The 18092-nt window shown below is 38.8% G+C and overlaps 1 protein-coding gene across 1 annotated transcript in view; it reads left to right on the top strand.

Annotated features, from left to right (window-relative positions):
• Positions 1-13006, top strand: part of MDH1 (malate dehydrogenase 1) — a 30783-nt gene extending 17777 nt beyond the window's left edge. The window contains exons 7-9 of the mRNA XM_053712066.1: positions 2590-2703; positions 3938-4027; positions 12554-13006. Of these exons, the coding sequence (XP_053568041.1) occupies positions 2590-2703; positions 3938-4027; positions 12554-12676 (327 nt within the window). The 3' untranslated portion in view covers positions 12677-13006. The remainder of the gene's footprint in view (positions 1-2589; positions 2704-3937; positions 4028-12553) is intronic.
• Positions 13007-18092: the final 5086 nt, after the last annotated feature.

Raw genomic sequence — 18092 nt, forward strand, 5'->3', positions numbered from 1 at the left:
CATCAGGAGGTTTTTACACCAGATTGTGATTCGCTTCCCCACTATTGTACCAAATCCATGGATATTCAAATTGACTCTGGCAGATGCCTTGGTCATTTTAAATTGATGTACATCTTTCTTCTTTTGTGCTGCTACCCAGAGCAATTGCCAGAGACTTGTCCACCATGTTTTTTTTTTTTTGTTTTTTTTTTCTTTAGGACCTTTATTCTCATGGGTTTTTGTTTTACTAAGGTCTTCAAACCCAAGCTTTCCTGAGCTCACTTTTAAACCCATGGTTTTGGCAATTAGAATTGTCTGACAAGGTATTTGGTAACAGTCTTCCTCGTTTAGATTAAGAACTGACATATCTATCAAAAGGTCTAAAGCATACCTAGTGTGCAGCAGCTAAGAAATTTTATTTTATTGGGAGTCTTTTTAGTTTACTAGAATACTTGAATTTCTCCAGGGAGGTTTGGAGAAGAGCTCATTAGTCAATATTCTTCCTAAAAAAAGTGTGTATATATGTTTTTTTTGGGTTTTTTTTTTTCTTTCTACCCCCCCCCCCCCCCCTCCTATCAGTCTAATTTTGGTCCTGAAGTTGCTTCGACTTTTTTTTTTTCTCCCCACTGCATGGTCGAGGACAGGTCTTAAATTCTTGACCTGTTTCTGGTAACCATTTCTTGTAAGCCTCCTTTTTGCTGAATTTTCATCAGGATAAGGCTGTTCTCGGAATTGTCTTTCGGAAATTTGTATCTACAGGCAATCGCAAAGTTGTGGTGTCTTCTGTGTCTAGCTCCTTAGACATCACAGGAATGACTTTCACAACTTTGGCTCTACAAGTCTTTTAGACTTGCTTCCATCTTCACAGCTACTACCTTAGCAGCCTGGCTTAAAATGATGGTAACGTTTAGCTAACATGTTTTCATATATGTAATACTTACTGTAAAAGTGTAGTTTTTGTTAGCTAAACTTCACCATCTTTTTGATGGCTTTGATCAGAAACGCCTATCTGTGGTGGGCAAGTTTCCACCTGAGTATTGCTACTACTTCAATTAGAGCAGTGTCTGTTTTTGGATCTTTTTCAAATGAGGCTTTTCTTTAACAAATTTGTAAAGCAGATACCTGGTCCTCCTTGCATACTTTTCTTAGTTCTACCATTTTGGTGTTTCCTGCCAGAGGCAACCTCAGCAGAGTACTGTGGCACTATCCCGAGTTAATTCCATGCCTACCCTATCGCATTAATCCCACCCATTTCTGGTGTCTTGGACTTTAAAGGGACACTGAACCCAAATTTTTTTCTTTCGTGATTCAGAGAGCATGAAATTTTAATTAACTTTCTAATTTACTCCTATTATCAAATGTTCTTCCTTCTCGTGGTATCTTTATTTGAAATGCAAGAATGTAAGTTTAGATGCCGGCCCATTTTTGGTGAACAACCTGGGTTGTTTTTGCTGATTGGATAAATTCATCCACCAATAAAAAAAGTGCTGTTCTGAACAAAAAAGCTTCAATGTCTTTTCAAATAAAGATAGCAAGAGAACAAAGAAAAATAGGAGTAACTTAGAAAGTTGCTTAAAATTGCATGCTCTATCTGAATCACAAAAGAGAAAATTTGGGTTCAGTGTCCCTTTAATGGATTGGGTATTGGATCCCACATGTGGTGGTTTTTGTGGATTCTAACCATATTAAAAATACGTTTTTTGTTTTTGTTTTTTTTTGCCCATTAATTTTATTTCCTGCTAACTGCAGGTCTGACTTTGGTAATTAGTTAGTGCCACTTTTTGTCCTTCCTGTTTTCTTGTCATATTTATAAGTGTGATAAGGGAGTGCTAGATGAGGTGGAGCAAGCTCTGGAATATGAGTGCTTTGCTTCTAGTGGACAGGAAGTATATCCCACATATGGTGAATCGTGGCTCTTGCCGTAAGTTTATTCTTGCCTAATAAACTTCCATCACCACAAAAAATGAGAAAAAAGCATTAGCCTTTCTGGTTTCCATCTTGTCAAGCAGTATATGGTTTTCAGGTCTGGTTCTTAGTTAGAAACTAAGACTAGGGAAGTAACTAGGGGCTCTGTTTAGATAGCAAAACTTTAGTACTTGCACTGATGCATTGGACACTATATATTCCATTAACATTTTTGAAGGAGTTTTCTGATAAGGTAATTTCCACTTTTTAGGTTAACTAAAATTGACTGGAATTGGTATATCTGTAATTGAGACACTCTGGGTCTTTTGGGAGTTTCCCATATTAAAAAGGCAGTAAGACAAACTCCTATCTGTTCAATAATGCTAGTCAAATGAATGACTTGACTTCTTCAAATCCTGCAGTGTTTAATATCTTTTCACACACAGGCAACATTTTGGCATCAGTAACTTTTCAAGATGCGTACTAGTCTAACAATCTCTGCATTTGGTACTCTCATTGTCTGTCTGTAAACTCTCTCTGGTTTATTCTGTGCTTACTGTTAGTAGCTAGCTTGTCATTTAATAATGTATGCATCATACTGAATTTCAAACGGCTTGACCCCTTATTATATAGAATGTGTAGTTACATTGGAGAGGAAATCTCCATATAGCCTGCAGTATTAACTAGATTTTCTTTCCTTCCTAGACGGTGCAGCAAAGAGGTGCAGCTGTTATTAAAGCAAGGAAATTATCAAGTGCTTTGTCTGCTGCCAAGGCCATCTGTGACCATATAAGAGATATCTGGTTTGGAACCCCTGAGGTAAATGGTGGTTTTATGTCCATAGTAGATCCCATACATTCATTTTTTTTTCTTTTCTACTAACACCTTACTGCTTTAATTTATACAATGCAAAAATAGCATTACTAGAGGATTTTAAAATTTGGCTGTTTTTGAGCCTGTATTTCTAAAAAAAACAAACTGTATAATATGCAGCAAGGTTAGTCAAATTGCAGCATACTTAAAAATTTGTTGTTTCTACTCCTATGCTCTGCATACTTAAAGGGATACTAAACCCAATTTTTTCTTTCATGATTCAGATAGAAAGGTGCTTAAAATCTCATGCTCTAATTTACTCCTATTATCACTTTCTTTGTTCTCATGCCATCTTAATTTGAAAAAGCAGTACTGTAAGCTTTAGAGCTGGACCATTTTTTGTTCAGCACCTGGGTAGCACTTGCTGATTTGTGGCTAAATGTATTTAACCAATCGGCAAGCTCTATCAAGGTGCTGAACTAAAAATGGTCCGGCTCCTAACCTTTTATTACTGCTTTTTCAAATCAAGATAACATGAGAACAAAGAAAAAAATGATAGGAGTAAATTATAAAGTTGCTTAAAATTGCATGCTCTATCTGAATCATGAAACAACAAATGTGGGGTTAGTATCCCTTTAAAGGGACATGAAACCCAACAATTTTCTCTTCTGATTTAGGTAGAACATTCAATTTTAAACAACTTTCCAGTTTACTTCTATTATCAAATTTACTTAATTCTCTTGGTATCATTTGTTGAAGGAGAAACAGTGCACTACTGGTTTCTAACTAAACACATGGGTGAGCCAATGACAATTGATATATAGAGATTTATAGATATATATCTATATCCACCAATCGGCAGCTAGAACCTGTTCTTTGCTGCTCATGAACTCTCCTAGATAAAACTTTCAAAGGATAACAAGAGAAGGAAGCAAATCAAATAGAAGTAAATATGAAAGTTGTTTATAATTGTATGCTCTGTCTAAATCATGAGAATGTTTGGGTTTCATGTCCCTTTAACGTATATTAAACCAGCAGATAGTGAATGTACATTATCATTTTCATTACTCTGTTTAATTTTGTTCTATGGGGACAGACTGCTTCATGCTTGCTGCTTTTTATTGTAATCAAATGGGAAAAGTTACAGCTAAATTGATTTTGTTTGTGATGGTTTTTTTTTTTTTTTTTTTTTTCTGATGTGAAAGAGAAGACAACATTAACAAGAACTTTTTGTCTTTAGGGAGAATTTGTTTCCATGGGGGTAATTTCAGATGGAAATCCTTATGGTGTGGCTGAAGATTTGCTGTACTCCTTCCCTGTTACAATCAAGGTAACATTGTGATCTTCTGTACCATAGTTTTCTGAAACGTGTTTGCTATTGCAATGGTACATTTTGCAAATGCACAAAATCTGTACACCATGATTAATAACCTTTCTCTTGTAAGGTGTATCCAGTCCACGGATCATCCATTACTTGTGGCATATTCTCATTCCCAACAGGAAGTTGCAAGAGGACACCCACAGCAGAGCTGTAATATAGCTCCTCCCCTAACTGTCATAGCCAGTCATTCTCTTAACTCTCAACAAGCTAGGATGTTGTAGGAGAGAGTGGTTAAATATAGTTAGTTTATTTTCTTCAATCAAAAGTATGTTATTTTTAAATAGTACCGGAGTTCTGCTATTTTATCTCAGGCTGTAAATAGAAGAAGAATCTGCCTGAGGTTTCTATGATCTTAGCAGGTTGTAACTAAGATCCATTGCTATTCTCACATATGTCTGAGGGGATTACACAGATGAGGTAACTTCAGCGAGAGAATGGCGTGCAGTTTATTCTGCTATCAGGTATGTGCAGTTATAATTTTTTCTAGAGATGGAAAACACTAGAAAATGCTGCTGATACCGGATTAATGTAAGTTAAGCCTGAATACAGTGATTTAATAACGACTGGTATCATGCTTACTCCCAGGGGTAATACCCTTATGATACAATATAAAACGTTTGCTGGCATGTTTAATCGTTTTTATATATGCTTTGGTGATAAAACTTTATTGGGGCCTAGTTTTTTTCCACATGGCTGGCTTAAATTGTGTCTAGAAACAATTTCCACTGTTGTAGTATAAAAGTTACAGTTGGTGCAGTTAAAATTACAAACTGTGACATCCAGCTTCCCTCAAAGGCCCTCTGAATGCTATAGGACATCTCTAAAGGGCCCAAAGGCTTTCCAAAGTCGTTTATTGGGGAAGGTAGGGCCACAGCTTGCTGTGGCAGTTGGTTGTGACTGTTAAAACAAGTCTATTTCGTTTTTTTGATCCGTTTTTTGAACTAAGGGGTTAATCATCCATTTGCAAGTGGGTGCAATGCTCTGTTAGCCTATTATACACACTGTAAAAATTTCGTTTGATTTACTGTATTTTTTTTTCACTGTTTTTCAAATTCTGACAATTTGTTTCTCTTAAAGGCACAGTACCGTTTTTTATATTTGCTTGTTCAACTTGATTTAAAGTGTTTTCCAAGCTTGCTAGTCTCATTGCTATTCTGTATAAACATGTCTGACATAGAAGAAACTCCTTGTTTATTATGTTTAAAAGCCATGGTGGAACCCCCTCTTAGAATGTGTACCAAACGTACTGATTTCATTTTATGCAATAAAGATCATATTCTGTTTTTAAAAAATGTATCACCTGAGGAATCTGACGAGGGGGAAGTTAATCCGACTAACTTTCCCCACGTGTCAGACCCTTTGACTCCCGCTTAAGGGACTCACGCTCAAATGGCGCCAAGTACTTCTAGGGCGCCCATAGCGTTTACTTTAAAAGACATGGCGGCAGTCATGGATAATACACTGTCAGCAGTATTAGCCAGACTACCTGAACTTAGAGGTAAGCGAGATAGCTCTGGGGTGAGACAAAATGCAGAGCATACAGACGCTTTAAGAACCATGTCTGATACTTCCTCACAATATGCAGAAGCTGAGGAAAGAGCTTCAGTCAGTGGGTGATGTTAATGAAAGATACCTGATTCTAATATTTCTACATTTAAATTTAAGCTTGAACACCTCCGCGTGTTGCTTAGGGAGGTTTTAGCTGCTCTGAATGACTGATACCATTGCAGTGCCAGAGAAATTGTGTAGACTGGATAAATACTTTGCAGTGCCGGTGTGTACTGATGTTTTTCCAAATACCTAAAAGGTTTACAGAAATTATTAAGGAATGGGATAGACCAGGTGTGCCGTTCTCTTCCCCTCCTATTTTTAGAAAAATGTTTCCAATAGACTCCACCACATGGGACTTATGGCAGACAGTCCCTAAGGTGGAGGGAGCAGTTTCTACTCTAGTAAAGCGTACTACTATCCCTGTCAAGGACAGTTGTGCTTTTTTTTTTTTTTTTTTTTAGATCCAATGGATAAAAAATTAGAGGTTACCTTAAGAAAATATTTATTCAATAAGGTTTTATCCTACAGCCCCTTGCATGCATTGCCCCTGTCACTGCTGCTGCGGCGTACTGGTTTGAGTCTCTGGAAGAGGCTTTACAGGTAGCGACTCCATTGGATGACATACTTGGCAAACTTAGAGCACTTAAGCTAGCCAATTCTTTTATTCTGATGCCATTGTTCATTTGACTAAACTAACGGCTAAGAATTCTGGTTTTGCTATACAGGCGCGCAGAGCGCTATGGCTTAGATCATGGTCAGCTGACGTGACTTCAAAATCTAAGCTACTTAACATTCCCTTCAAGGGGCAGACCCTATTCGGGCCTGGTTGAAGGAGATTATTGCTGATATCACTGGAGGTAAAGGTCATGCCCTTCCTCAGGACAGGTCCAAATCTAGGGCCAAACAGTCTAATTTTCGTGCCTTTCAAAACTTCAAGGCAGGTGTGGCATCAACTTCTTCTAATAAACAAGAGGGAACTTTTGCTCAATCCAAGACGGTCTGGAGACCAAACCTGAGATGGGAAAAAAGGTAAGCAGGTAAAGCCTGCTGCTGCCTCTAAGACAGCATGAAGGAACGGCCCCCTATCCGGGAACGGATCTAGTAGGGGGCAGACTTTCACTCTTTGCCCAGGCGTGGGCAAGAGATGTTCAGGATCCCTGGGCGTTGGAAATTATATCCCAGGGATATCTTCTGGACTTCAAAGATTCCCCCCCCCAAAAGGGAGATTTCACCTTTCACAATTACCTGCACACCAGATAAAGAGAGAGGCATTCTTACACTGTGTACGAGTCCTCCTAGTTATGGGAGTGATCCATCCAGTTCCAAAGGAGGAACAGGGACAGGGTTTTTACTCAAATCTGTTTATGGTTCCCAAAAAAGAGGGAACCTTCAGACCAATTTTGGTTCTAAAGATCTTAAACAAATTCCTCAAAGTTCCGTCGTTCAAGATGGAAACTATTCGTACCATCCTACCACTGATCCAGGAGGGTCAATATATGACTACAGTGGATCTAAAGGATGCTTATCTTCACATTCCGATACACAAAGATCATCATCGGTTTCTCAGGTTTGCCTTTTAAGACAGGCATTACCAGTTGTAGCTCTTCCCTTGGGATTAGCTACAGCCCCAAGAATCTTTACAAAGGTTCTAGGGTCATTTATGGCAGTCCTAAGGCCGCGGGGCATAGCAGTAGCCCCTTATTTAGACGACATCCTGATACAGGCGTCAAACTTCCAAATTGCCAAGTCTCATACGGACGTAGTACTGGCATTTCTGTGGTCGCATGGGTGGAAAGTGAACGAGGAAAAGAGTTCTCTATCCCCACTCACAAGAGTTTCCTTTCTAGGGACTCTGAGATTCTGTAGAAATGAATATTCACCTGACGGAGTCCAGGATATCTAAGCATCTAAATTCCTGCCGGGTTCTTCATTCCATTCCGCGCCCTTCGGTGGTTCAGTGTATGGAAGTAATCGGCTTAATGGTAGCGGCAATGGACATAGTGCCGTTTGCACGCTTACATCTCAGACCGCTGCAACTATGCATGCTCAGTCAGTGGAGCGGGGATTACAATTTGTCCCCTCAACTGAATCTGGACCAAGAGACCAGGGATTCTCTTCTCTGGTGGCTATCTCGGGTCCATCTGTTCAAAGGTATGACCTTTCGCAGGCCAGATTGGACAATTGTTACGACAGATGCCAGCCTTCTAGGTTGGGGTGCAGTCTGGAACTCCCTGAAGGCTCAGGGATCGTGGACTCAGGAGGAGTGTCTCCTTCCATTAAATATTCTGGAACTAAGAGCGATATTCAAGGCTCTTCAGGCTTGGCCTCAGTTAGCAACTCTGAGGTACATCCGATTTCAGTCGGACAACATCACGACTGTAGCTTACATCAACCATCAAGGGGGAACGAGAAGTTCCCTAGAGATGTTAGAAGTTTCAAAAATAATTCACTGGGCAGAGATTCACTCTTGTCACCGATCAGCTATCCATATCCCAGGTGTAGAGCACTGGGAGGCGGATTTTCTAAGTCGTCAGACTTTTCATCCGGGAGAGTGGAAACTCCATCCGGAGGCATTTGCACAATTGATTCATCGTTGGGGCAAACCAGAACTGGATCTCATGGCGTCTCGCCAGAACGCCAAGCTTCCGTGTTACGGATCCAGGTCCAGGGATCCCAAGGCGACACTGATAGATGCTCTAGCAGCGCCCTGGTCTTTCAACCTGGCTTATGTGTTTCCACCGTTTCCTCTGCTCCCTCGACTGATTGCCAAGATCAAGCAGGAGAGAGCATCAGTGATTCTGATAGCACCTGCGTGGCCACGCAGGACCTGGTATGCAGATCTAGTGGACATGTCATCCTTTCCACCATGGTCTCTGCCTCTGAAACAGGACCCTCTACTTCAGGGTCCTTTCAACCATCCAAATCTAATTTCTCTGAGGCTGACTGCCTGGAGATTGAACGCTTGATGTTATCAAAGCGTGGCTTCTCCGAGTCAGTTATTGATACCTTAAGACAGGCACAAAAGCCTGTCACCAGGAAAATTTACCATAAGGTATGGCGTAGATATCTTTATTGGTGTGAATCCAAGGGTTACTCATGGAGTAAGGTCAGGATTGCTAGGATATTATCTTTTCTCCAAGAAGGTTTGGAAAAAGGATTGTCGGCTAGTTAAGCGTCTGGTAGATGTTCCAGACGTTCAGGCATTTTGTCAGGCTTTAGAATCAAGCCTGTGTTTAAACCTGTTGCTCCACCATGGAGCTTAAACTTGGTTCTTAAGGTTCTTCAAGGAGTTCTGTTTGAACCTCTTCATTCCATAGCTATCAAGCTTTTATCTTGGAAAGTTCTTTTTTTTTTTTTTTTTTTTTTTTTTTTTTGGTAGTAGCTATTTCCTCGGCTCGTAGAGTCTCTGAGCTATCTGCCTTACAATGTGATTCTCCTCATCTGATTTTTTTTCATACGGATAAGGTAGTCCTGCGTACCAAACCTGGTTTCTTACCTAAGGTGGTATCTAACAAGAATATCAATCAAGAGATTGTTGTTCCATCCTTGTGTTACACAATTTGGACGTGGTCCATGCTTTAAAGTTTTACTTACAAGCTACTAAAGATTTTCGTCAAACATCTGCTTTGTTTGTTGTCTACTCTGGACAGAGGAGAGGTCAAAAGGCTTCGGCAACCTTTTTTCTTTTTGACTAAGAAGCTTAATCCGCTTAGCCTATGAGACTGCTGGACAGCAACCTCCTGAAAGGATTACAGCTCATTCCACTAGAGCTGTGGCTTCCACTTGGGCCTTTAAAAATGAGGCTTCTTTTGATCAGATTTGCATGGCGACGACTTGGTCTTCGCTTCATGTTTTTTCAAAATTTTACAAATTTGATACTTTTGCTTCTTCGGAGGCTATATTTGGGAGAGGTTTTACGGGCAGTGGTTCCTTCCATTTAAGTTCCTGCCTTGTCCCTCCCTTCATCCGTGTACTTTAGCTTTGGTATTGGTATCCCACAAGTAATGGATGATCCGTGGACTGGATACACCTTACAAGAGAACACAATTTATGCTTACCTGATAAATTTATTTCTCTTGTGGTGTATCCAGTCCACAGCCCACCCTGTCATTTTAAGGCAGGTATTTTTTTAAATTTAAACTACAGTAACCACTGCACCCTATGGTTCCTCCTTTCTCGGCTTGTTTTCGGTCGAATGACTGGCTATGACAGTTAGGGGAGGATCTATATTACAGCTCTGCTGTGGGTGTCCTCTTGCAACTTCCTGTTGGGAATGAGAATATCCCACAAGTAATGGATGATCCGTGGACTGGATACACCACAAGAGAAATAAATTTATCAGGTAAGCATAAATTGTGTTTTCACTCTTGTTTGACATATTTGTGACAAGCCGCATATGACCTGTTTTTGGTTAATGCTCTAATCGTAGATGCTTTCAGTGGCGCACAAATTTTACAAAGTATATCATGTAGTAAGTTGGGTTTAGAATCAGTGCTTAGTGTGCCCTTAAAATAAAGAACCAACTGCAAGTAAATGTGACTTAACTCCAACTGGAAATCTATTTTAAAGGGACACTGAACCCACATTTTTTCTTTCGTGATTCAGAGAGCATGCAACTTTCTAATTTACTCCTATTTTTTTTTCTTCCTTCTCTTGCTATCTTTATTTGAAAAAGGCATCTAAGTTTTTTTTTTTTTTTTTTTTTTGGTTCAGACCTCTGGACAGCACTTTAATTGGTGGATGATTTTTATCCACCAATCGGCAAGAACAACCCAGGTTGTTCATTAACAATGGGCTGGCATCAACTTACATTTTTGCATTTCAAATAAAGATACCAAGAGAATGAAGACAATTTGATAATTGGAGTAAAGTAGAAAGTTGCTTAAAATGTTATGCTGTATCTTAATCATGAAAAAAAAATGTGGGTTCAGTGTCCCTTTAACCTTATAGTATAATATTGTCTTTAAAAACAAATAATCAAATTCACAATTTAAAAAGCGGACATTTTAATACCTTTTTCTTCTGCTTTATTGGTACGGTTCTTATAAGCTCTTCATGTTAAAGGGACATTATACACTAGATTTATATTTGCGTAAATGTTTGTAGATCCATTTATATAGCCTATACTTTTTTTTTTTTTTTTTTTTTTACCCTGGAATTTTAGTATCTGCGCATATTCTTCTTTACAGTAGTGTCTTACATGCAGTTAAAGGAAAATTGGTGTATACTATCCCTTTAAGTCATTCACTTTCATTTTATTAAACCTTACCACTGATATGAAAATGTCCGTTTAATTCACATTTTGCAAGCTCCAGGAATTGGTATATTGGTTTAAAATGGCTTCATACTTCATGTGGGTTGTAGCTTTATAAACCTCTCTGCATGCATTTATATTAACTTACACTTAGACTATCTGTTTCAGTATTAGTGCTTAGAACTAGAATGAAGTGCTCTACGAGGAAAGAACAGCAGCTCAGTAGCTTTTTAATATGGCGAGTTACCCCCTAGGAGCAGCCTTTCAGCCCAATTGATATACTTCAGGAAAGTTCTCTGAAAAAGCACAGTCTGATCCCACCTAGTAAGGACAGTCGGCTCCAAAATACCAGGCAATTCTATGAACATGGCAGCCACAGTGCAACTGATCCATATTGCCACATATTTTAGCAGATGATGCAACGGTGTGAAGGAAGGCATGTCGGTTATAATCTCAAACAAATCAAGCAAACCTGCTTTTTGTTATCGCTTGTAGTTCCACATGATTTGTGCAATGTCTTCTGTCTATTGGTGGCAGCACTTAAGAGACCCACAAATATTTTGTTATTCAGAGCGTACCATTTTTAAGTTTCCAATTTATTCCTATTATCAAATCTGCTTCATTCCCATGATATTCTGTGTTGAAGAGATGGCAAGGTAGGCATGTAGTGCACTACATGGCAGGAAATAGTGCTCTTGCAAATGGATAACCTGCTTGCAAAACGTCTGCCATATAGTGCTCCAGAAATGGGCTGGCTCTTAAGTTAATCCCTGCTTTTCAACAAGATGCCAAGAGAATGAAGACAAAAGTAAATTAGAACATTGTTTTTAAAACTGCGTGCTCTAGCTGACTCATGAGAGAGAAAAATGCTTGGGTTGCATATCCTTTAAATAATGCAAGGCTATGTCTCATTCTAATGTCAGAAGAAAAAGGTGACTTTGTCCCTCACGATAAAATCTCGATTTTATCCCATGTGGAATTAGAAATAAATGTGAAGGTACAGCAACCCAAAGTTCAGCAAACATTCATCAAGGGTGTGGCACAAACGGGCTTACGCGTTTTGGATAGTAATCCATAGTCCTAGCCTGACTACACTAGCAGCATTGCTGGAGTCGGTGTGTTTAAGTTTACTGGGTGTACTTTTTACTCTTAATTTCATTCTAATGTCACTCGCACCCTTCAGTGACTGGGATAACGTCAGTCTTTGGACTTTTGTGGGGGTTTTTAATTTGGTTTTTGGTTTTTATTTTATATTCTCTAGATTTGCCCTTTCATATTTCAAGTGCAATCAAACTACCCAAAGATGGTTTTATCAAATTTTTCTAGCTGCAAAATCAAGAACTGGGATAAATGGGTAATGGGCGTGTGACCTAACAGTCTCCCAACTCCACCTGAATCTATCTTCCTTACCACTAGTTCTCAAAATGAAAGCACTATTGTGATAAACATATTTGCTGGAAATTAAAATCATTAAGGATTTGGTGACAAAAACTACTCTTGGGCATTTTGTAAGAATTTAAAGATTACAAAGTTTTATAATAGCAGTTCTTAACTTTATGTAAACGGTCATTTTACATATTGGAGATCTCATGAGTTTCAGAAATAGCTAATTGTGGTGGTCTTTATTTATTGTCCCTATCGTTTTGTCACAACCATTCATCTTTTTACAGGATAAGACCTGGAAGATTGTGGACGGCCTCAGCGTCAATGACTTCTCTCGTGAGAAAATGGATATAACTGCCAAAGAGCTCCTGGAAGAAAAGGAGGCAGCATTTGAATTCCTTTCTGCATGACTAATGCCTGAGCTAGATGTGCCCTTAAACATGAAGTCTTGTCTTTAAAGCTAGTAACCAAGTACTATTTATGTCTGAGACAGATAACTGTTAGTCACTTGAAAGACACCCACAATACTGTAGTTTTGTATCTGTGATAAATGCTATAAATCATTCCTAGCAATAGCAAATAAATGGAAACCCACATGTGGTTTTAACACACTTGCATAGCTCTGTTTTTCATATTACAGATCTTTAGAGTTTGGGTAACTTTGATTATAAATTACAAGGAATTGCATGATCAGGCCACATATTACAATAAATCTAACTCATTACATGAGTTTCAAGATGTACTGTGCTGTTTAATTTGCCTTAAGAGTCCTTGGCTGACATTTCATAGGAAAAGTATCTTGTTTTGACAGGGACAGTAAAGTCATAAACTTTCATGATTTTAGACCATGTAATATTAAACCATTTCCTCACTCTAATTTGCTTCATTATTTTGGTATCCTTTGTTGAAAAGCATACATAGGTTCAGAAGCAGCAAGGCTCTACTGGAATCTAGCTGATTAGTGACTGCACTCAAGCTTCTTGTCATATGATTACCAGATATCTTCAGCTACTGCTCCTACAACAAAGGATATAAAGAGAGTGAAGCAACTTTTAAAATCTACAATAATATGCTGTATCTGAATCATGACAAACTAATGTCAGAAGTAAAGGTGTGTGTGTTTTTTGATTCAGAGAATACAACTTCAAGCAAGTTTAATAGAAGTAAATGGGGGAAACTCTTTTAAAGAGATCTAGATTGGTAGCATGCACATGTCTGGACTACATGACCTAATATAGTGCTGCCATCTGGTGCTGTTGTGAATGTATAACATTGCTGCAATACTGCTGCCATATAGTGATGGACATGAGCACACTCTGTTAAAAAGCAGGAAGGCAAGTTCAAAGGGTAACAAGAAAACTTATTGATGCAATTTGAAACCACTTCCCAGTTAACTTATGTTCTATATTGGAATCATGAGAATTTTTATGTCCCTTTTTTTTTAAAAAAAAAAGCCTTGATTTGGTTAAATATGTATTTAATATGTAGCTTAACAGGTTTAAACGATCTTAAATCTTTGCAGTATAATTTTTTTTTATTTTATTTTTTTTTTTCCCCCTCAAATGTCCATGTGCTGTACACCTTGCTCACATAGCTAAAGAAAATAGAGAACAAGTTTGGTATAATGCAGGAGATCACGTGACTATTTCATGCAGTATAGTATTACTATACATAAGTAATTTAATGATACCAGAGGAGAACCAGGTGGAATTAAAAAAAAAAAATAATATAAATATATATATAAAGAAAATGTTGCACAGTTTAAAACTGCAAATAGGAACTAATTAAAATTTCAGTGTAACAAGACACTGACAGATGAGGGCTGTCACTAACAGTATCTAGTATCTCTCAAACCTCGCCTTTCCATCTTTGAGAACTACTTTTTTTTTTTTTTTTGAGGCCAATTGAAAACTATTAAAGGGACAGTAAAGTCAAATTTTAAACTTACGTGGTTCATATATAGCATGAAACTTCAAACCATTTTCCAATGGACTTATTTTCTAATTTGCTACATTCTGTTGGTATTTGTTAAATAGCATATCTTGGTAGGCTAAAGAGCAGCAATGTGAACTACTGATTGATGACTGCACATAATTCACTTTTTGGTTCACCCAGTTGTGTAATGATGCTGCTTCAACAAAGAGTACCAAGAGAATGAAGCACAGTTGATAACAGAAATAAGTTGGGTTGACTGTCAAAATGCTGATATACAGATGAGTTTTTTTTTTTTTTTTTTTTACTAAAATTAATTCTTGCGTCCATTCACCCGCTTCCGATCCAGCACCCACTCCAGCTGGATGAACTGTTCCTTGACAATCCGGTCCTCCCATAGTGGTAATCTTTATCCCTCTGATCCACTGCCGAAATGTTTTAAAGTTTTCCACAACTGCACTTTAGTTGTATGATGTACCCCTCTGCAGAGTCTGGAAATTCTTCCTGTAAACCTCAGAAGTGAGATTATACCTCCACTGGAGTGCAGCCTTAATTGCATCATAGTCCTGATCAGCCGCTGGAGACAGTTCTGCAAAAGCCTCCAGTCAGCACCTTTCAGACCAGGGGTGAGGTACTTTAGAGTAGGGAGGTTCTCTGCATGTGGTCTGATCAGAGGAGTTTTTTTTTTTTTTTTTCCCTCTAATAAAAGGGTTTGACAGTGGCTCTCTAAAATTGTGCAAGCTTTGCTGAGCCCAAATGCTGTAAAGTTTAGTTAATTCTTAACGCAAATAAAATCCAATGCATCGCCAGATCTTGATGAATCTTAGCCCACAGCTGTATGTACCTCTACTGAAGTCAAGCTTCTCCTGTGTTTGAGACTTCATTATGTTACTCTGCCTAATATGTCATTTATCAAAGCTTGGATAAGTTCAAGATTTTCCTTAGACTTCAGATGATATGCCTCCATAGTAAAAAATAAAATAGAGCAAAACAGAATAGGGAGGGGGAACGGTTTGCAGTGTTATATAAAGCACATGGTTTTAGCCTTTTGGAGGTTTAACATTTCTTTTAGTACTTGGATTTGCATGCTAGCAAATCCCCCAAAGTACTAAAATCTAATAAAAATAAACCATCCCCACTGCTGGTGACCAGTTTGATGTACAGGGTTAAACAACCCTGCACCAGTAACCTGTTTGTCAGTCTACCCACTCCATGCAAGCCTGTGACTTAGTTCAGTGGGTGCAAGGGTTAAACACTCTAGTCTGTATGAGAAATTAGAAAAATGCCTAAATTCCCCATTAATGTCATCCACACTAGACTATTTTTGCTGCCATCACTTTAAGATTATTATATGGAAAATCCTTTTTAAAAATCCTAAAATACAATTTCTCCAACATTGGTGTGTCCGGTCCACGGCGTCGTCCATAACTTGTGGGAATATTCTCTTCCCCAACAGGAAATGGCAAAGAGCACAGCAAAAGCTGTCCATATAGTCCCTCCTAGGCTCCGCCCACCCCAGTCATTCTCTTTGCCGTTGCACAGGCAACATCTCCACGGAGATGGTGAAGAGTATGTGGTGATTAGTTGTAGTTTTTTATTCTACTATCAAGAGTGTTATTTTAAAATGGTGCTGGTATGTACTATTTACTCTGAAACAGAAAAAGATGAAGAGTTCTGTTTGTGAGAGGAATATGATTTTAGCAGCAGTAACTAAAATCGTTTGCTGTTTCCACATAGGACTGTTGAGATGAATTAACTTCAGTTGGGGGGAGGGAGCAGTTGGCAGACTTTTCTGCTTAAGGTATGACTAGCCATTTTTCTAACAAGACTGTGTAATGCTGGAAGGCTGTCATTCCCCTCATGGGGACCGGTAAGCCATTTTCTTAATCTTCAGAATAAAGGGCTTAATGTGGGCTATAAAACTGAGACATTTTTATGGGCAAGATTGATTGCTTTATTTGAGCTTTTTATAAAGATTGATGTTTATATTCACACTTATAAAATTTGGGGAACGTTTTTTTAACGTCAGGCACTGGTTTAGACACCTTTTCAGTCAGGAAGGGCCTTCCCTGTAGTAGGCTGAGCCTCATTTTCGCGCCATTACTGCGCAGTTTCTTTTGAGAGCAGGACATGCAGCTGCCTGTGTGTGGGTCTGAAAGTATTTGAAAAGGTTCCTAGAAGGCTTCATTTGGTATCGTATACCCCCTGGGTTTGGTAAAGTCGCAGCAAAGGCTGTAGCTGGGACTGTAGAGGGGTTAAAACTTTAACCGGCTCCGGTTTCTTCATTTTAAGGGTTAAAGGTCTCAAATTTGGGGTGCAATGCTTTAAGACACTGGTGAAAATTTGGTTAAATTTGAACAATTCCTTCATAGTTTTTCACATATTCAGTAATAAAGTGTGCACTGTTTAAAATTTAAAGAGACAGTAACGGTTTTGTTTAAAAACGGTTTTTGTACTTTATTGACAAGTTTAAGCCTGTTTTAACATGTCTACCTTCAGATAAGCTATGTTCTGTATGTATGGAATCCAATGTGTCTCCCCCTTCAAAATTGTGTGATAATTGTGCCGTAGCGTCCAAACAAAGTAAGGACAGTACTGCCACAGATAGTAAAGTTGCCCAAGATGATTCATCAGATGAAGGGAGTAGACATAGTTCTACATCATCTCCTGTGTCTACACCAGTTTTGCCCACGCAGGAGGCCCCTAGTACTTCTAGCGCGCCAATGCTTATTACTATGCAACAATTGACGGCAGTAATGGATAACTCCATAGCAAATATTTTATCCAAAATGCCTGCATATCAGAGAAAGCGCGATTGCTCTGTTTTAAACACTGTAGAGCAGGAGGGCGCTGATAATTGCTCTGTCATACCCTCACACCAATCTGAAGGGGCCGTGAGGGAGGTTTTGTCGGATGGGGAAATTTCAGATTCAGGTAGAATTTCTCAACAGGCAGAACCTGATGTTGTGACATTTAAATTAGAGCATCTCCGCGCACTGCTTTGAACAATTCCTTCATACTTTTTCACATATTCAGTAATAAAGTGTTTTCTGTTTAAAATTTAAAGAGACAGTAACGGTTTTGTTTTAAAACGTTTTTTTGTGCTTTGTTGACAAGTTTAAGCCTGTTTAACATGTCTGTGCCTTCAGATAAGCTATGTTCTATATGTATGAAAGCCAATGTGTCTCCCCATTTAAATTTATGTGATAATTGTGCCATAGCATCCAAACAAAGTAAGGACAGTACTGCCACAGAAAATGAAATTGCCCAAGATGATTCCTCAGATGAGGGGAGTAAACATGATACTACATCATCTCCTACTGTGTCTACACCAGTTTTGCCCACGCAGGAGGCCCCTAGTACATCTAGTGCGCCAATGCTTATTACCATGCAACAATTAACGGCTGTAATGGATAACTCCATAGCAAATATTTTATCCAAAATGCCTACTTATCAGAGAAAGCGCGATTGCTCTGTTTTAAACACTGAAGAGCAAGAGGGCGCTGATGATAATTGTTCTGTCATACCCTCACACCAATCTGAAGGGGCCATGAGGTAGGTTTTGTCAGATGGAGAAATCTCAGATTCTGGAAAAATTTCTCATCAAGCTGAATCTGATGTTGTGACATTTAAATTTAAATTAGAACATCTCTGCGCACTGCTTAAGGAGGTGTTATCTACTCTGGATGATTGTGACAACTTGGTCATTCCAGAGAAATTATGCAAGATGGACAAGTTCCTAGAGGTTCCGGTGCACCCCGACGCTTTTCCTATACCCAAGCGGGTGGCGGACATGGTAAATAAGGAGTGGGAAAAGCCCGGCATACCTTTTGTCCCCCCCCCCCCCCTATATTTAAGAAATTATTTCCTATGGTTGACCCCAGAAAGGACTTA

The sequence above is a fragment of the Bombina bombina genome, chromosome 4, assembly GCF_027579735.1.
Source record: "Bombina bombina isolate aBomBom1 chromosome 4, aBomBom1.pri, whole genome shotgun sequence".
Taxonomy (NCBI): domain Eukaryota; kingdom Metazoa; phylum Chordata; class Amphibia; order Anura; family Bombinatoridae; genus Bombina; species Bombina bombina.